General features: G+C 38.5%; 1 protein-coding gene across 2 annotated transcripts in view; it reads left to right on the forward strand.

The window, feature by feature from the left end:
- The window catches only part of VWF (von Willebrand factor), a 229350-nt gene that overhangs the window by 171868 nt on the left and 36835 nt on the right, over nucleotides 1–20647 (forward strand). For both annotated transcript variants that reach the window (XM_056797289.1, NM_001246274.1), the window contains 6 exon segments: nucleotides 1204–1424; nucleotides 3104–3296; nucleotides 3465–3806; nucleotides 12472–12671; nucleotides 16922–17024; nucleotides 18530–18604. In XM_056797289.1, coding sequence (XP_056653267.1) covers nucleotides 1204–1424; nucleotides 3104–3296; nucleotides 3465–3806; nucleotides 12472–12671; nucleotides 16922–17024; nucleotides 18530–18604 — 1134 coding nt within the window.

Genomic DNA, 20647 nt, shown 5'->3' on the forward strand with positions numbered 1-20647 from the left:
TTTGCATTTAGTTAATGTCATCCTATGAAAATGATGCAGTAAGGAGGATAATGTTGCAGTGATAGATTTATTTGGTTAAAATATGTACTATTCATATTACTGGGTTTTTTCTTTGTTTTCTTTGTGGCGTTTTTCAGTTGCCAATGCAGACACTGTATTGGAGTGCCAAGAGAAGGCCTAAGCTGCTTCTTTTTGAGTGGTTTATGACTACCCTTGCTTCAGTGTAAGAATTTTCACAGACTCATTTTCTCCAGCTCCATGATGATTAGAACTTGCAAATGGTGCTTTAATAGGAACTTGGAGAATTTATGAATTATTGCAAATGAAGGTGAAGGAAAGAGTGGAGAGTCTAGACCATTTGTTTTGGCTCCAGAAACATGCCTTGCTGCAAGATCTCTTAAGGTATTAAAGTCAAAATTACTACTGGTATCATGAGTCATTTGGCAGTCAAAAGAATCCATTTGTCTTAAGGTGAATTCTCTTCAGAGTGAGCTATTGCTTGCTTATGATGTCAATGATCCATGATACCTTTGGAACCTGACTTTGTTTCTTAAGCCAAGGCATTCCTGCAGAATGAATTATTCACTTTGTATATTTTAATTTGGAGGAGGTAAGTCATGAAATAGCCTTCTCTTTAGAAGTATAATCAATTTTTTAACCTGCTTCAAAGGACCATCCAATGAAGATTGAACCTGCTTAAGAGCCATCCAAACCCTTTAATCAGGCTTAGGACACCTGCCACTAATTAACTGTGAGACTCTACCTTCTCTGGGTCTTAGTTATATATGTATAATAAAACACATATTATACAAAAATAAAATATATACTAATTATATTAGTTGGAATCAAAGGTCTCTGACATTCTATCTGCCCTTATTTCATGTTGTAGGAATGTGAGTGATTTGATGACATATTCCAAATAAAGAGCATGTAAGTCTTTAGAACTTGGGGTCATTGAATTTGGAGTTGGAAGAGCCTTTCAGATATCAACTAGTCCAGTGTACTCATTTTATATATGAAGAAACTGAGAATCAGAGTTGTCCAAGGTCACATAGGCAATAATGACCAGAACCAGGACCCGAACAGAAGTCCTCTAACTCCAAGTCCAGACTTAATCTTCCTCCCATACCAGGCATGTATGAGGCACCCCAATACTCCTGTTAGTTTCATCATTTTTTCTCCTCTCTCATTCATTCTGCCTAGGCTTATGTATGGGAAGCTCCACCAGGCACATTGTGACTTTTGATGGCCAGGACTTCAAGCTGACTGGCAGCTGTTCCTATGTCCTTTTCAATAGCAAAGAACAAGACCTGGAGATAAATCTTCACAATGGGGTCTGTAACCCTGGGATGAAGGCAACCTGCATGAAGTCCATAGAAGTTAAACACAAGGGCCTGTCCATCCAGCTCCACAGTGATATGGAGGTGAGGGCTAAAATGTTCTAGAGAGCCCACTTGAACCCAACTGAATCATGAATGAATTGTTTTTACTAGGTATTCTTATCAGGGACTCCTTAGTCCACAGGCTCAGCAAACTGTTTTCCTCTCATGCTTTACCTTCTTTCCCTCATGCCTAAAGCAAAGGTATTTATTGACATGATATAACATGAAGCGTTCACAAAACATTCCCCCAGGAAATCTGGGGTCCACTCTCCCACAAATGCCGATGATATCAGTGAGAAGCAATGTAAACCAGTAGAGAGGCCCAGATGTGGGGAACACAAGTAGCTAAAGCAACTCACACTTCCAGTCTTGCTGAACCACAATGTCTCAAGGTATACTCAGGCTGTTCCCCCTTTGGCTTCCACTCATGATTCTTGTGTTGTACTATTTTATTTCTCACTGTGTCTAAATGGAAGATGGGCAGAACCATGGATAGAGCATGGAAACTGGACTAAGGAGGAACCAAGTCAAAATTCTGTCTCATTTTATAGTTCTCCCTTTCATATCATGGGGTTAGAAGCCCAGCACTCCTGTGTTCTGTAAAATCTGCATAAATTTTTTTTGGTTTCTTTTCATGCCAGAAGAAATCTGCTTCCCCCCCCCCCCCTTTTTCTTTTATGGAGTGTTTGCTGTATCCTATTGCAAGTTTTGGGTTAAGTATGTATTTTTGAGTTTCTAGCAGTTTGCTGGGTTTCACATGTCATCTGCAGCTTCCTCAAAATTCTCCCCAAATTCTCATTTAATTTTTATGGTGACCCAGGATATAATGAAACCTCAATGGAGAAAGATGATGTGGAAAGGATAACTGTACTGGCTGAATGACCCAGAGCAAATCAACCAACCAATCAATCTTTAGTAAGAGGCTATTATATGTCAGGCCACTGAATCTCTGACCATCTCCATTCCCTTATCCATAAAACAAGGATAATAGCATTTAACTTATAGGAATGTTGAAAGGATTAAATGAGCTAACATACATAAAGTGTTTTGCTTACCTTAAAGCTCTATATAAATGCTAGTTATTGTTATCATTAATATTAGAAGAGTAACATTTGGAGATGCCAGATAGCATTATAGCATTTTCCTGGGTTATCCCATACTTTGTACAAATCTCCAGGAATAGAATGATGTTCTGGGGCCTGATACCCCTGGAAACTGTGATTGCCCAAAATCACCAGATTCCCTCCCCCCTCCAACTTTCTCTGAGGGTGCTATGGGTGGGAAATCCATGGTTCACACTCATGTTTGCTATTCCAATCAATTTACTTTCAGGTAGGATGTGTCATACTCCTTTTCCTTCCTTTCCAAATATTTTCAGATTCTGGTTATCCTATTCATTGTTGTTAGTAAATATTGAATTTTAAATTGAGTGCAATGAGGAAAAAAGATCCAGGTTTTTTGGTGGCATCCAGCTCTGACAAAATCCTTGCTAACTGATAAATCTTAGAGGGGCTACATTGTTTAGTGGGAAGCATGTTGAACTTGGAATTGGGAACCTGTGTTCAAATCCCAGCTCTATGCAACCATAGGGCAAGTCACCTAATCAAATGGAGATAAAAAAGATATGCATTACCTCCTCCAAAGAATTATGAGGAGAATGCTTTGCAAACCTCCAAAAGTATATAAAGGTGATTGCTGTCTTTTCTCCTTTACCTGAGCAGGTGACTGTGAATGGACGATTGGTTTCAGTTCCCTATGTGGATGAAAATATGGAAGTCAACACCTATGGAGCCATCATGCATGAGATCAGGTTCTCACACTTGAACCACGTCTTAACATTCACACCACAGAACAATGAATTTCAGCTGCAACTCAGTCCCAAGACCCTTGCTCCCAAAACCTATGGACTCTGTGGTGAGAGCTTTATTTTTGTACCTCCATCCATCTGCTTTTGTATAGCTCTAGATCCTCATAGACGTAGGAAAAGCTGTTCTGAACATGAGGGAGATGGAGAATCCAGGGATTCCCATCAGTGTGTCTACATAGAAGCTGGTGCAAACCTTTTACATTCTTTCTTTTTAGGGATTTGTGATGAGAATGGGTCCAATGACTTCATGCTTAGGGATGGCACAGTCACCACAGACCACAACGTGCTTATCCAGGAGTGGACAGTCCAGCAGCCGGGTACCATCTGTGAACCCATCGCAGAAGAACAGTGTCTGGACTCCAGCAGCACTCAGTGCCAGATCCTCCTCTCCTCTGTGTTTGCTGAATGCCACCGTGTCCTTGCTCCAACCACATTTTATGCTATTTGCCAACAGAACAGGTGTCACGAGGAGCAAGTGTGCGAGGTGATTTCCTCCTATGCTCACCTCTGCCGAACACATGGAGTCTGTGTCAACTGGAGGACTGCAGATTTCTGTGGTGAGTCTAACTGTGTGGCCTTCACTTAAGCATCCCCATATCTGCATGCTAAGAAGACCTTGCTTTGAATGAGCTCCTGTTTCTGTAATAATAATACTAATAATAGCTAAAATTTATTTACCACTTACTTTTGCAGCAGGAACTGTGCTAAGTACTTTAAAATTATTATCTTTTTGATCCTCACAACAGCTTTGAGAGGTATTATCCCCATTTTGCACATTAGAAAACTGAGATAAAAAATAGAGATTAAGTGACTTGCCCAGGGTCAAATAGCTAATAAGTGTCTGAGGCTGGATTTGAACTTGTGTCTTCATAACTTCAGGGCTGATGCTTTATCCACTGTGCCACCATGGTTTATAAGTGGGTCTTCACAGTATGTCTGAGGGTTAGGTAATACAATTATTATTATTTATTTTTAACAGGACCCTATTAAAATCAAGCTTTTATCCCTATTTTACCAATGGGGATTCTGAGGCTCAGAGAGCTTATACTAGCTTATATATAGTAAGTGGTAGAATTCAAACCCAGGTTTTTTTATTCCAAGGCAAGTACTCCACACTGCACAAAATTGCCTTCTTGCATGACCCGTCCCTCAGGAGTAATGTGAGGATCAAACAAGATCACAGATATTCCAGTATGATTTAAATGTAAAACATTATTATTTTTGTTCTTATTGTTTTGTTTTTTTTTAGGAATTAGATTTACCTGGTCTAAGCATATAGTCAGGCATTGGCCCATTTTAGTTAAACCACATTTTGTTGTGACAGAAATCTCTTGGTTACCTTACAGTTCTCAGAAGTACTGTTCCAGGCAATAATTAGTGAACCTATCCTATTTTATCAAGTCCAGTCCTGGACATCTTTATTCATTTTTTCTTTGTTGCACATTAACCTCATTAAATTTTCTTAGTTGTATATATGTGGAATTGTTTCAGGGTTCCTCTCCCCACTTACAGGGCAGTTTCTCTGATTTCTATGGGCATTTTTAAGATGTTCTGTCAGACTTTTCACAAGGGAAGTCCCTAGAAAATCAATTATTGGTTGGTGTGTAAGAAGACAATTTAAGTTCTGTTAGTTAGAATTCTCTCCACTTTGTATTGATTCTTTGGCTGAATCATCTAAAGGAGTTCTGTGTTCTTGGTTTGCTGACTTTGTGGAAATTCCTTTAAATTACTCCTTGTCTCAGTTTCCTATTTTGTCAAAGACTAATCATAATCCTAGTTATCAGTCATTTAGGGTTTTGGAAAATAAGATGGGAAAGCATCTTGGAGGAGAGTTCTAGAAAGTATACTAGGCTAAGGGTCAGGAGACTTGGATTTGGAGGCAGTCTCCATTAATTAGCTATATGACCATGGGCAAATGAATTCATTTCTCTAGAATTCAGTTTCCTCATCTGTAAAATGAAGAACATAGACTGAATTATTGTTTCCCAAACTGACCCAACAATCTCTGATGTTCTATGTAATATTCAAAACTACCCTGATATTAGAGGACTTCTATAAAACTGCTGCCAGTCCATCCTTTTTTCCTTCCTTCCTTCCTTCCTTCCTTCCTTCCTTCCTTCCTTCCTTCCTTCCTTCCTTCCTTCCTTCCTTCCTTCCTTCCTTCCTTCCTTCCTTCCTTCCTTCCTTCCTCCCTGCCTCCCTCCCTCCCTCTTTCTCTTTTCTTTCTTTCTTTCTTTCTTTCTTCCTTTCTTTCTTTCTTTCTTTCTTTCTTTCTTTCTTTCTTTCTTTCTTTCTTTCTTTCTTTCTTTCTTTCTTTCTTTCTTTCTTTCTTTCTTTCTTTCTTTCTTTCTTTCTTTCTTTCTTTCTTTCTTTCTTTCTTTCTTTCTTTCTTTCTTTCTTTCTTTCTTTCTTTCTTTCTTCCTTCCTTCCTTCCTTCCTTCCTTCCTTCCTTCCTTCCTTCCTTCCTTCCTTCCTTCCTTCCTTCCTTCCTTCCTTCCTTCCTTCCTTCCTTCCTTCCTTCCTTCCTTCCTTCCTTCCTTCCTTCCTTCCTTCCTTCCTTCCTTCCTTCCTTCCTTCCTTCCTTCCTTCCTTCCTTCCTTCCTTCCTTCCTTCCTTCCTTCCTTCCTTCCTTCCTTCCTTCCTTCCTTCCTTCCTTCCTTCCTTTCTTCCTCCCTCCCTCCCTTCCTCCCTCCCTCCCTCCCTCCCTCTCTCTCTCTCTCTCTCTCTCTCTCTCTCTCTCTCTCTCTCTCTCTCTCAATCAATACTGTGTATTGGTTCCAACGCAGAAGAGTGGTGAAGGCTTGGCAATGGGAGTCAAGTGACTTGCTCAGGGTCACACAGCTAGGAAGAGGCTAAGGTCAGATTTGAACCAAAGATCTTCCATCTCTAGACCTGGCTCACAATCCACTGAGCTACCCAGATACCCCCTTGCCAGTCCTTTCTAAAAAAAAAAGAAATATGAAATTAGGTATGTACAAAAATATACTGCATATAGTGTTTTTGATGATGAAAATGACATTTATTTTCTTTGTTTTGCCTCAAAATTTTCTTTATTTTCCCTTTCTTTTGGAGATACTTCATACCAGGCTCCAATGGCAGAGCATTTATAGATTTCAACAATGTGTTTTAAGTCCCAAATTAGTCTCTGGTCAAATGAGTTGGGAATCAATGGACAGGATGAACTTTAAGACTTCTTGTGTCTAACTGGCTTTGATTCTATATTGTAATATTTACAGTGAAAGATGTGGGGATTAGAAAAACAGGGGATGAGGAAGGTTTGTAGCAGGGAATGGAGGAGTTTAAGGGAAAGAGGGAATATTGCTGCTGGGGAGGCAAAGGTGAGAGATGCCCCCTGCCTAGAGGCAGTAGCAGGGGTCTGATAAGGACTGTTTGTCATTGATGACTGATCTGATGTTCAGCTCCCTCTATGCCCAGAAAAGATAGTCCACTTATCGGACTGCGAAGAGAAATTTTAATAACCAATTTGGATTGGAGAGAAATTAGGGAAAAAGGGAAGAGGGAGTTCCCTAAATGAGGTTGGAGTTTTTCTCAGCTTTGGAGCTGAGACCAGGCCTCACAGGCTGGTAGAGGGTTTCTTCCACTCCTGTCTACGCTATATCTGTGCTAGTTTTGTCAATTTCAGAATCTTAGCAGTAGACAGAAAGCAACAAGAACAGTTCTAACTTTCAGAACTGGTTGGGCCTGTATCTTCAGGCTGAATTGAGTAGAGGCACTCCTAATCCAGACTGGGAAGCCAACACTCCACCCACCTCCAACACCAGGAAGGAAGGAAGCCCAGCAGGAAAGAAGTGCTAGTCACAAGACCCAACTGCCACTCCCAGTTTCCCCTTTCCCCACCAACTGTCAGTCTTGACAATTTCCTCTCTATGGATATTCCCACTGTTGCTTATTCCAACACAGTGGCAGAAAGTTCAGAACTTGTTCTTGTTTCCTTTCCACAATTGTCCCCTTTTTTTGTAGTGACCTTCCCAAGGTCACTTTTTATTATAGTTACCAATTTACTAAATCTACTCTAAGGAATTCTATGCAGGAAAGTTTGGGTAAGGGTAATTTAAGGATTTTACAATAAATTCAGTACAATAAATGTTTAAACAAAATCATTACAAAGAAATTTGAATCTTAGTGCTAATACTACTTACTCTTACTAAGTTAACTAAAACAGTTTTCCTATTTTATATATATTATTACTTACAGACTATCTTATCTAAATATATTTCCATTAAACACAATTTCAGCATCAGCTTTACAATAAACAATTAAAAGTTTACTATCTGCAAATAGCTTAAGTCTATTCCTATGTATAACTAATTGTCTGTGCTATGTTTAACTTAATTTACTCATAATCGATTCCCTACTTATTATAACTATTATCTAAGTCTCTAGTCTAATCTATAACCTAATCTTATATACTATATATATATACATGCTATGCTTAATATTTATAGACTCTATCACTATGTTACTAACCTAATTATAGATACATTATTTCAACATACTCAGTCTTACATATGTCTCGCTTTCCATTTGTCCTCTTCTTACATAAACAAATTTACAAAGTTCAAAGTCTTAGCTGACGGTTTCAGCTTTTCCTCTTTGTTTCCTGTCTCTAGCAGCTTTTCTTAATGCCTTCCTTCTGGGATGGTTTAAAATCTTTTCCTCTGGGCTGGAAATTTGTCTCAACCATTATGTGTCACTATTATTTCTTTGTGGTGTACTTTTTTATGTTAATCAGTTTTTGTCTTCATTTATCAACACTATTTTTTGCCTAATTGTTTTCTATGTCTGTTACAGTGATGTTGATTTTTTCTGGTTTCACGTGGGAACAGTGGAACCATGAGTCTTTCCCTGCAATTTTTATAGCTGTTGGGGTAGTAAGCAATAATTCATGTGGTCCAGTCCATTTTATGTCTGTAGCCAATTTTCAATTGAAAATTTTTAAGTATACTATGTCTCCTGGTTTGATGTTGTGCAAATTGTAATCCAGGGATACTGCTTGTTGTATCAAGCCCATTTCATGCAACTTTGATATTCTTGTCTGTAAAGCTTGTATATATTTTGTTAATTGACAGTCTCTACCTATCATTGCAATGTAAGCTGGTTTACAAGTCCTTCCTTGTCAAATTGCGTATCCATATAGCATCTCAAATGGAGAGATGTGCAAATCTCCACTGGGTCATGTTCTAAGATGGAACAGAACTAATGGCAGAATGTTTGTCCATTTTTGGTATGTTTCTGCACAAAACTTTCCTATCAATGTTTTGATGTCTTTATTTAATCTCTCCACTTGCCCTGAACTTTGGGGATGATATGGTGTGTGGTATATTGCTTGTATTCCTAAATTTTTATAAATTTCATTCAATATTGATTGAGTAAAGTGACTTCCATGGTCTGAGTCAAATTTTGAGGGAATCCCAAATCTAGGTATGATTTCTTTTAATAGGATTTTGACTACAAATGCTGCGTTGTTCTTTTTGGCAGGAAAAACTTCTGGCCATCTAGTCAGTCTGTCTATGATGACAAGGCAATACTTAAACCCTTTGTCTTTTGGCATATTGATAAAATCTATCTGTGTGCAATCAAATGGAGTATATATATTTTTTGTCTTATAAACCCTTTTGCTCTATAAACTCCCTGATTGAACTGCATACAAATTTTACATTTTTGACAAATTCTTATGGCATATGAGGATATTCCTGGTGCAGTCCAAAATCGTCTCACTGAATCAATCACAGCTTGGGTTTCACAGTATCCTTGTGCATGTATTTCATTGCACATGTGATAAAATAATGTTCTAGGCAGGATGGGCTTGCTTAGTTGCGAAAATCATATATCTCTTATTTGCTTTGCCCCTAAGTTCTTTATTCATGATTGAATTTTCTGTTCATTGTAGGTATTAGTTAGATTGTCCTGTTCAACTACTGAGAAATTCAATACATGTAGAGTTCCTTCTCTAGCTCCAAATTTTGCTTCAATGTCAGCTTTATGGTTTCCTAAGAACACATGATCATTAGCCCCTGTATGTGATCTACAGTGGATTATTGCCACTTCGTTGGGCAGTTGTACGGCCTCAAGAAGTTGCATTATTACTTTGGCATATGCGATCTTTTTGCCTGCATTTATCAAAAATCCTCTATGTTTCCAAATTTCTGCTGTGGCATGAATTACTGAAAATGTGTACTGGGAATCTGTTTACATATTAACCCATTTATCTTTCCCGATTTGCAAAGCATTTAATAAAGCAACTAGCTCTGCCCCTTGAGCACTCACGTGCTTTGGTAAGGATGCATACCATAATGCCTCTGTTTGTGTTACTACTGCTGCTCCAGTGTACCTTTCTCCGTTAACTATCATGCTTGAACCATCAGTATACATTTCAATTTTGGGCTGTTCCAGGGGAGTGTCTTTTAAATCATTTCTTGGTTTTTCTCCTAATGATATTGTTTCCTAGCAATTTTTACAATTAAAGTAGTGTTGGCCTTAAACTGTTACAGATAAAAGAATGGTTGGCATAAACTGTGACCACGGAATATGGTTTCAAGACATTGTCTTGAGTTAAATCAAATATAAAGTGGTCGCCAGGGAAAAATTCCCAAATATGAAATATACCCAAGTCAGCTGGGTTTTTAATGGAGATTTTAATTAATACAAATAAAGAATTAATGAGAGAGAGAGAGAGAGAGAGAGAGAGAGAGAGAGAGAGAGAGAGAGAGAGAGAGAGAGAGAGAGAGAGAGAGAGAGAGAGAGAGAGAGGAAACAATGAGAAAAGGGCTAGGCCAGCCCAGGCCAGCCTAGGCCAAAGCCTTAAGAGAGAGATCAGTCAGTCTTTTATCAACTCACCACAAGATTTGTCCCAAGCAAGATTCTAGTGTTCAGAGAGACCCACCAGTTCAGCTCCTGAGCTCCACTTCAGCTTCCAAGGTTGAATTTTACCTCAGAGGCCTTCTGATTCTCCTTTTAAAGAGAATTTTCTCCTATGTCACCTCCCCTAAGTTCTCACATCTACCAATCACAGTAGACGTTTTCACAGGACTGACCATTCTTAATTCACACCTTCTTTAGTTCTCAACTTCTCTGGGTAGACTAAAACTTCTGAGTAAGTTCACACCTCTTTGCCCCTTGAAAGTTTACAAGTTGCCTGACCTTTTAGTGATTAATTTGACCTTCATAGGTACTTAGCACCTTTTTGTATTAGATCTAAAAATAGACTTAGCTTAAGGTTTTTTAGCTTTATTTTAAGTATGGGTTAAGTACTTTTCATTGTTCAGTAAAAAGTTTACAACTTTACCTTCCCCTAAAGTATTCTTAAGTATGGGTGGAGTAGAGTTCTCACATTCCTGATCAAGTACCTTCATTGTTTAAAATGGGGAATGGTCTTAATCAAATCTTCTGAAGTAGGGTCTGAGAATTTTTAAGATTCACACAATTATGTATGGGTTCCCCTTCAAATGGCAGATCTGGAATCAAAGATGCCGGATTCAATGGTTGGCAATGTTTTAAAGTGATGTTTTCATTGCTTAGAAACACAATTTCATATTGAGAAAGTCTTTGCTGTGTGAAAACTTGTAAATGACATTTCTTCAATATGGATTCTAGCTGGTGTGAAGAGTAGACATTAAGTTTTGATCCTAATACCAAATCATATGACTTTTGAATCATGGTTGATGTGTCTGTGATTGCTCTCAAACAGGGAATTATTCCTTTCCCAATTATATCCAGATGTGTACTATAATATGCCAATGTCCTAAAACTGTGTCCTAAAGTTTGGACTAACACTCTAGAAGCTATGCCTCTTGCTTCATGTACAAAGAGATAGAATTCTTTGTTGTAGTCTGGAATACCTAAGGCTGGAGCCGTTATGATTGCTTCTTTGAGCTGTGCCAAGGCTTGGAGATGCTCTTTTGTTAGTTTCAAAGGTTCTGTGACTATGTTTTTAGTTAAGTCCGTAAAGCATTTTGTTATTTGGCTATAGCCTGGGATTCATTGTCTATAGAGACCTGTCACTCCTAAAAAGGCTCTCAATTGTTTCTTAGTCTTTGGCACACTGAGCTTCTGTATGTCCTCTACTCTTTTCTTGGAAATCTTTCTCATCCCTTTTTCCAAGATAAATCCTAGGCATTCCACTTTAGGCATGACCCATTGTAGCTTTGATTTGGAAACTTTGTGGCCTTTTTTATATAGCTCTAGGAGGAGTTTTTTTTTTTTTTACTGTCCTGGTAACAAACTTTAGCAGATGGGGATGCCAGAAGAATGTCATCCACATAGTGCATGATTTTACTTTCTTTGAATTGGATGTTCTTTAAATCTTGTTGCAAGATTTGGCAAAATGTTGTTGGGCTATTGCAGAATCCCATTGGTTATCTTCCCCATGTCATCTGAGTCCCATTCCAAGTGAAAGCAAAGATTTTTTTGGCTTTCCTTTGCAATTGGAATGCTAAAATAAGCACTACACAGATCAACGACAGTATAATATCTAGAGTTACTTGGAATTTCTGAAATTATTTTAGATGGGCTTGGAATGATTGCATGGGACTTTTTTACAAAGTTATTTACTGCTCACAATATTGGTGTTAATAGTATCAAATCAATCTATTAGGACATTCAGCATAAAAATACTGGTTTTATATTGATTTGATAGTAGTTCTTTATTGAGTACTTGATGTGGATATTTTGAGTATTTACTCTGCAGAGAAATCCTTTAAAATAAAACCCCTTTTAGCCTCCTCTAGAAGTTAATTCTCAGCACACAATGATTGAGTGAAGAAGGTAGAGCATAGGACCACATGGGGAAACTAGATAGTTTTTTGTTCCTTCAAAGCTTGATCTTTGTAACTAAAGATTCACTATTCCATAAAAATCATAGAATATTAAACACATTCATATTCTGCATAAGTTTAACGTCTTCTTTAGCAAAATGTATGTGCTGCTGGGATTACCTGTTATTCTGTATTTTCCACATATTTTACTTTCTAGCTATGTGACCCAGAGAAAGTACCTTTCCAAACCTCAGTTTCCTCATCTGTAATGTAGGGACAAATAACATTGATGTTACTATGTGACAGCCTTTTTTTGGTGAGGAAAATGCTTCGTAAATCTCAAAGTGCTATATAAACATTATTTGTTATTATTAATAAGAGGATCATTATTATTGATATTTCATATCAATGTGTCTTATTGAGAATTTTCATGCCTATCTGTCTACAGCTATAAAGTGCCCATCCTCTATGGTATATCATCACTGCCAGCAGGACTGTCCTAGGCATTGTGATGGTAACTCAAGCACCTGTGTGGACCATCCCTCAGAAGGCTGCTTCTGTCACCCTGGACAGGTGATGCTAGAGGGGAAGTGTGTCCCTGAGGAAGCCTGTACCCAGTGCATTAGTGAAGATGGGGTCCATCATGAGGTAAGAACCTATGGTCTTAATTGGGCTTTCTCACCCTTCTCCTAGGGCAGCTAGGTGTCCCAGTGCATAGGGTGCCTGGACTGGAGTTGTGAAGACTCATCTTCCTGAGTTTAGATTTGGCTTCAGAGATACTAGCTTTGTGACCCTGGACAAGTGACTTTAACCCTAATTGTCTCAGTTTCCTAATTTGTAAAATATGCTGGAGAATGAAATGGCAAACCAGTATCTACCAAGAAAATTCCAAAAGGGTCACAAAGAGTCTGACATGATTTTAACAACTGAATAAAAATACTTTTCTCTTGGATTCAGTAGATAGAATCTTATGTAGCTGATTGGCATTTTCCATCTCTGGCAACCTTTACTCCCACCTCGAGAGAGAATAAGAATGAGAGAGGTATTGTAGAACCGTGCAAGTCAATAAACTATGGGATTATGTTCTTAACTTTTATTCCTGGCAAAATGTTGGAATACATCTTTAAAGAGATGGTTAGTGGACACCTAGCAAGAAAGTAGTGATTATAGATTCAGCGTGGCTTTGTTGAAAACTGGTCATTCCAAGCTAATCTTATTTCCTTTTTGAACTTGACTGCTATACTAAGGGACTTCTGTTGATATAGTTAATTTAGATTTTTAACAAATCATTTGACAAAGTCTCCCATGCTATGTGGATGAAATGGGAAGTGGGTTAAATGGTCATCCATTTTGATGGATTCTAAACCATTTGAATTGCTAGATCCATTAGTTACTTCTGAAATTATTTTATTATTTACTTATATGTATACATATTGTATTATCCCAGAAGAATGTAAGCTTCTTGAGGGCAGAGATCATTTTTCATTCATTTTCATTTTATTTTTCTATTTCCAGCATCTACCCCAGTGCATTGCACACAGTGGGAGCTTAATAAGTACTTGTTGAATTGTTTGCAAATGTATTAGCTATTTCTCTAAGCTTTGCATCATCCAAAAAAAATTGCCAGGCATACCATTTTTTGAACATTGATGGAGATATTGAACAACAATGGACCCCAGGACCAATCTCTAGAATCCTTCACTAAAATTGTCCTTGCAATTTGTCATTCACTCATTAATTCCTATTCTTGGGTCTGGTTATTCATCTAGTTCCAAATCTAGACATAAAAAGGTAAAAGGTTTCAAGATCATCTCATAGGAAGAGTGATTCAAGGAATATAATAATTAATGTGTAGTAGACAAGAAGATATGATAGATGGAATATGGAAGAGAAATTCGAATCCTCTGCTTAGCTCAGGAGATCAGAACTGAAAGTGATGGTCGAAAACTTCAAAGAGGGAAATTTAGGCTCAAGACAAAGAAGAACTTCATGATAATTAGAACCTTCTAAAAGTGTAATGGACTGCCTATGGAGATTGTGGAAATTCCTTTTTCCCCTTTCCCCCTTAGGTGAGGTATCAAACAGACTGGTTGGTTACATTCTGAGCATATTATAGAAAGGATTTTTAAAAGTTATTTTTTGACTAGATGGCCACTAAGGTCTTTTCAAACCTCGAAATACTATGATTTATCCTGAACTGAGGTTTCTTCTTCTGTAAAAAAGGAAATGTTAGAATTGGCCCCATTTTTCATACTAATCATAATAAAGCTATTTCCTCTCTCTCTAGGCTTACTGAATATATTTCTCTATTACCTCTGTTACGCTTTAAAAATATTTGTTATATGTGTAGATATGTATATAGAGATGCATATACATCTATACATATGTATATATGGCTATCTATCATCAATCTATCATTGTCTATTTAATCTATCATACCTCTATCAATATTCTATCTAATTTATCACCACCTCTCTATCTAGTCTATTATCTATCAATTATCTGTGTAACCTAGCCTCTGTCTATCAATTATTGGTCTAACTATCACCTATCACCTTTAGCAATGATCTATCTACCACATATCAATTACTTCTTTAATATATTATCTATCTATCACCCATCTATCTATCTATCTATCTATCTATCTATCTATCTATCTATCTATCTATCTATCTATCTATCTATCTATCCATCTATCCATCCATCTATCCATATCTCTTTCTCTCTCTCTCCATCTCTCTCTGTCTATCTTTCTCTGTCTCTGTCTCTCATCCATCATCTATCTGTCGGTCTGTCTGCCTGCTTGTCTATCTAATCTATCAACTTAGCCATCTATCCATTTCTCTAGGATTTAAGCTTTTTGAGAGATGAGATTCCCAAATTTTTTGGGTAGCTATATTCTGGCCACTCAGTAAATACTTGTTGAGATTGATTGATGCTGTGAACTTGAGATCAGGGCTGCCTATTCTTTTTCTAAGTGAGGTGCCATTTTGTGATTGGTACATGAGTGCCATCTGCTGGCCCATCTGAAGGATGGAAGCTGTGAGCATCCAGCAAGGTTTTACTCCCTGATAGAACCTAGCACCTAGTTTGCTCATCAGAAGGTAGCACAGGAACTCTCGAATATCTAGAATCCGAGATCCCTTCAGAGCATTTGTACTCCACCCTATGTCCAGGCAAGAGCACCTCCACTAGTCTAGAAAGATAAAAATCTTTCTGGATTTTAAAAGCCAAAGGAAAGGAAGTTTAAGTGATTTATAATATGTGCTTTTAAAAATCCCATTATCTTTCTATTTCATAACTTATATACATTTGATTTTTTTCAGTTGAGGTAGATTTTAATGAGCAAACAGTACATTAAAAGATTCATTTACAGTTTTGTTGATTGTCAAGACTTGAGAAAGTATTGGAGAAAATATTAGTAATGAAGATTAAGCTTAAAAGTTTGTGTTTTCAGAAGGCTGGTTGTTCATTTACCAGCACATCCTTGATTGTATGTGAGGAACAGTAAGTAGGACAGTATGTCTCTATTAATAGAATGCATGGAGAAAGTATAATGTGACTACAGAGTTAGGAATGGTCCTGATTGTAATGAGTTTTTAAATGCCAAATATAGGAACCTTATTTGATTTTAAAGGTAATAGGAAATTACTGGAGCTTTTTTGAGTGGTGTGTGTGTGTGTGTGTGTGTGTGTGTGTGTGTGTGTGTGTGTGTGTGTGAGTGTGTGTGTGTGAGAGAGAGAGAGAGAGAGAGAGAGAGAGAGAGAATAACTCACACTTTAGAGAAGTAACTTTGGCATCTGTGTGGAAGATGGGGGAGACTTGAGGCAGTGAGATTAACCAGGAGGTTACTAGCCTATGGTTCCTGCCTCAGTGACATTGCCCTCACTGCTCCTCCTACCCATTCCCCTCTGCCTTCCTCTTCATCCAACTACACTTCAAAAAAATTTTTGTTGCCCTTTAGTTTTTACTCACTCATTTGCCCTTTAAATATCCCTGCCCCTTCCATGTAACAAAGAAAACACTTAAGCAGAGCTAGATCTGCATCTGTAGCCTCCGTGTCCTTATTGAGAGGAGGAAGACACATTTCCTTGGACCAATATTATTCATTACATTTCATCAGAGGTCATCTGCTGTCTGGTGTTTTAGTCAATGAACATTATTAAGAGTCAAACATTAAATGTGAAATGGGCAAGAAATGGGGAACAGGGGATACCACTTTCTTCATATATAGTATATTACTATTTGTTGCCCTTCTTACTAAGCTCTCGGAATGCAAATACAAGTAGGAACAAAGAGAGCCCATGTTCTCCACATGTTTACCTTCCAGTGAGGAAAGAGAAGATACATAGTGGAGGCAGAGTTAGAAAATGGGGAATGGGGGACAAGGGCACATTCAGATTGTTTTGAACAGGTCAAGTAGTGCCTTGGTGCTCTGACTCCAGGTAAGAAAAGGTGAAAGGTCACTTATCAGAGGCCAGGGCCCCAGGGACAGGAGCCCCAATTTCAGTGGAAGGGAGGATGATCGGAGTGGAAGAAATACTGACTTGGGAGCTAGAAGACATGGATTTTTGAATACTATCAAATTGTATAACCATGAACTTAATCTTTTGGAGCCTCAGTTTCCTCATCTTTTAAATGGGGATAATAATAATGGCATGATATTTCACAAAGTGGTGATGAGGAAACCACTTAGTAAATTTAAAGTGACATGTAAGAGTGACAAATTCTTATGAAAAATCAGTAAAGAAATTTTGGGGGGGGGTGATCACTTCCACTTACTGAAGGGGAAACCGAGTCACAGGAAGGAGGAATTATAATCACCCAGATAGGACAGAATGGCGCTGTGTGCCCTGCATGATTCCCTATGACCTCACTGTTTCTCACTTCTCCCTTAGTACCTGGAAACATGGGTGCCTTTTGGCCAGCCCTGTCAGATCTGCATGTGTCTCAATGACCGCAGGATCAACTGTACCTCTCAGCCTTGTCATACAGCCAGATGTGAGTCCCTTTGTCTGCTACCTCTTTATACCTCTCTAGGCTATGGTACTACATGTACAGTATGTGGGAAAGAGCCCTAGACCTATCTGCCACTGACTAGCTGTGTGGCACTGGGCAATCTCTGTGAGCTTCAATTTTCTCATCTTCTAAAAGGGCTCTACTTATTAAACTTGGCTCTACTTAGCTCATGAGGACTTGAAGAGGGAAATGCTTCATAAACCTTTAGTGCTATATAGTGCTATATATTTAGTGCTAAATAAATAAATAAAAAAAGAACTATTCTTAATTGAACCTTCAAGAGACCCAAATTGCAGTGTACTTACTATGAATGTATTACATCTTTTCTATTTCTGTACCTCTTTCAAGGAATGTACATTTCTTGAAGACAGGGACTGGTTTACAGCCATTGTTTCACAGCCTAGTGCTGGCTCCCTTCATACCGTCAACAAGTCACATCACAAGCATTTATTGCTTGTGTTTACTTACTGTCTGTTGGCCCTCTTGCTAAGTTCTAGGAATGAAAATAAAAGGAGGTACAAAGACAGCCCCTGTGCTGCTGCATGTGCTTACTGGCTAATGCGGGAAGAGAAGACATATAGGGCAGCTAGAGTTAGAAAATGGGGAATGAGAGACGATGCTCTCTTCATGGATCATAAACCCACTTAGAGCAAACCCCTCATCTCATATACACAGACCCCTAGGAAAGCCAAACACAAGAGGAGGTTTAATATATCATTAGTTCTATTGAGTGGTTTCTTCTAGGACTTGGACACATGGCCCAATACTTGTTTTAAAGGTGGATTACCCTTGGCAGAGGAATATATATTTAGTTTATTAAGAAGTCCATTTCTGATCCCCTGTTCCAATATATAGGTACTCCAAATTGTGCCAGGCTTTTCTTTCTTTCTTTGTATCTTTGTCCTTCCTCCCTCCCTCCCTCCCTTCCTGCCTTCCTGCCTTCCTGCCTTCCTGCCTTCCTGCCTTCCTGCCTTCCTGCCTTCCTGCCTTCCTGCCTTCCTGCCTCCCTCCCTCCCTCCCGTCCTCCCGTCCTCCCGTCCTCCCTCCCTCCCTCCCTCCCTCTCTCCCTCCCTCCCTCCCTCCCTCCCTCCCTTCCTTCCTCCCTCCCTCCCTTCCTCCCTTCCTCCCTTCCTTCCTCCCTTCCTTCCTTCCTTCCTTCCTTCCTTCCTTCCTTCCTTCCTTCCTTCCTTCCTTCCTTCCTTCCTTCCTTCCTTCCTTCCTTCCTTCCTTCCTTCCTTCCTTCCTTCCTTCCTTCCTTCCTTCCTTCCTTCCTTCCTTCCTTCCTTCCTTCCTTCCTTCCTTCCTTCCTTCCTTCCTTCCCTCCCTCCCTCCCTCCCTCCCTCCCTCCCTCCCTCCCTCCCTCCCTCCCTCCCTCCCTCCCTCCTTCTCTCTTCCTCCCTTCCTCCCTCCCTCCCTCCCTTCCTCCCTTCCTCCCTTCCCCCCCTTTCTTTTTTTAAAACATTCTTTCTTTATGTCTTTGATTGTAGCTACCACATGTGGTCCCTGTCAAGTAGCCCGTTTACATCAGCATCCAGGACAGTGCTGCCCAGAGTATGAGTGTGGTATGTATCTGATTTATGACATCTCGTAAATTCACTGGGGTTTTGTGTTTGTCTCTAGATTTTGATAAATTGACATGGTGTTGAAATAGTTTACATATGTAACAAGCTTTGAGAAATTACATAGAAAGGCAAAGGAGCTGAAAAACTGGATTTGGGTAAATATGATTTTTTTTAAAAAGGAGGAGAAAAGGTTGATTATGGAAACTATAGACTCAGTAAGTCTGGTATCTAGAAAGTATAGTCCAGTAAGCCTGATTCCTAACAAGTCTCTAGAACTGATTACTAAGCAGATGGTTGGTGAACATTTAGAAAGGAATGTGGTAATCACCATGAACCATCATGGGTTCACTAAGAACAAATTATGCCAACCTGAATTAATTTCATCTTTTGATAGATATACTGTTGTTAGAGTAAGGGAATGCTATTGTTGTAACATATTTAATATCAACAATATATTTAACAAAAGTCTCTCATGATATTCTTGTGGATATGATGAATATGAATTATACAATTACACAATGAAAGGGATTTACTGGTCTTTTAACAACTGTACCCAAAGAGTATTGATTAATAACTTGTTCTCTGCTTGAATCAATATTTATTTAAGTTGCTCAGAACTCTGCCCTGGGCTCAGATCTATTCAACAGTGTTTTCATTTACTTCAATAATGACATAGAAAATATGCTCATTAATCTTATGGGTGAAACAGATCTGGGAATGATAACTAATGTGATTGATGTCAGAATAAAAGGGAATTATTAAACTTGGCTTTGCCTATCTCATGAGGTCTTTGGGAGGAATTGCCTTGTAAACCTCAAAGTACTATGTAAAAATGAACTATTGTTATTGAGTGAGATGCCATTAAGAGACTTTTTGAATCCTCCAGCTATTAATGCTACTTCCTTTCACTATTTAGGCGTTATCATTCTGTGAGACTCATGTGTATATCTTTGCATATATCTTCCATTGAGTCTGCCCAACAGCCTTCCTTTAGATTTCTTAAAAATTTTGTTTTACTATGAACTTGAAAATTATGAATAAACATGAATATTTCCATACATAAAAGTCACAAAAATGTTGAGCAGTTAGAGTCACAAATGGCACATTTAAAGAATGGAGAAGAGGGGAAAGGAAAGGAGAGAGAGAGAGAGAGAGAGAGAAAGAGAGAGTATGAATGATTTCCCTTGGGAGGTCTACCAAGTTGTCAGCTCTTCCTGTTCATTTACTAGTCAACTTAGACACAATCCTCAGTCACAGTAAGAATGATGATGGGGACCTACCAGAAGACTCTAGTTGTGCAAGTCCTTTAGCAAAGTGACAAAGAATAAGGTCCACAAAAAGAGACTAGGGCAGAGGCTCAGCTCCATTGGAAATGACCCAGTCTGGCAGATCATGGGATATTCCCTGATTATCTCCATTATATGGGGGAAATGCAGTAATATTTTCCAGACTATAAAAGTGAGGATATTCTCACATTGGAAGAGATATAGGTTAGAAACTAGTCCCAAACTGTTTGTTATGATGAGAACAGAAGGTTATGAAAGGTGGAAAAGTGTTAGTGGTGTAGGAGAAAAAGAGGGAACAATTAGTCAGTGATGTGACTATGGAAGTTGAGGCAGTGTTTACAGTATGGAACTTCATAGCATTTAGATTGTATACTTCATCAGATTTCCAGTTAGGGTGTATAGAGAGTATGGGAATCAAGGTAGCTTATATCCAACTGATAAGACTGAATATGTCTTACTAGTTCTCTATAGAATGATTTCAGCATTGGAGACAGTGTTGATGAAACCCTGGCAGATGTGAAATATCTGATCAACATAGTTCTGAACCCTAGTCATCTGCACACAGGGAAAAATAAATTCTGAGATGGGAGCTGAGGAGTGGCAAGTAGACAGAGCCAGAGTATGAGAGTACATGTTTATGTGAGTAGGTTTGTGTCAGTTTTTTACTTTGAGGTATTATAAATATTCTACATTTATTCTTATTTAGCTGTTAACTAAGACTATGGGAAAATATGTTTTTCAGCTGTAGAAATAGGCT

The sequence above is a fragment of the Monodelphis domestica genome, chromosome 5 (genome assembly GCF_027887165.1).
Source record: "Monodelphis domestica isolate mMonDom1 chromosome 5, mMonDom1.pri, whole genome shotgun sequence".
NCBI lineage: Eukaryota > Metazoa > Chordata > Mammalia > Didelphimorphia > Didelphidae > Monodelphis > Monodelphis domestica.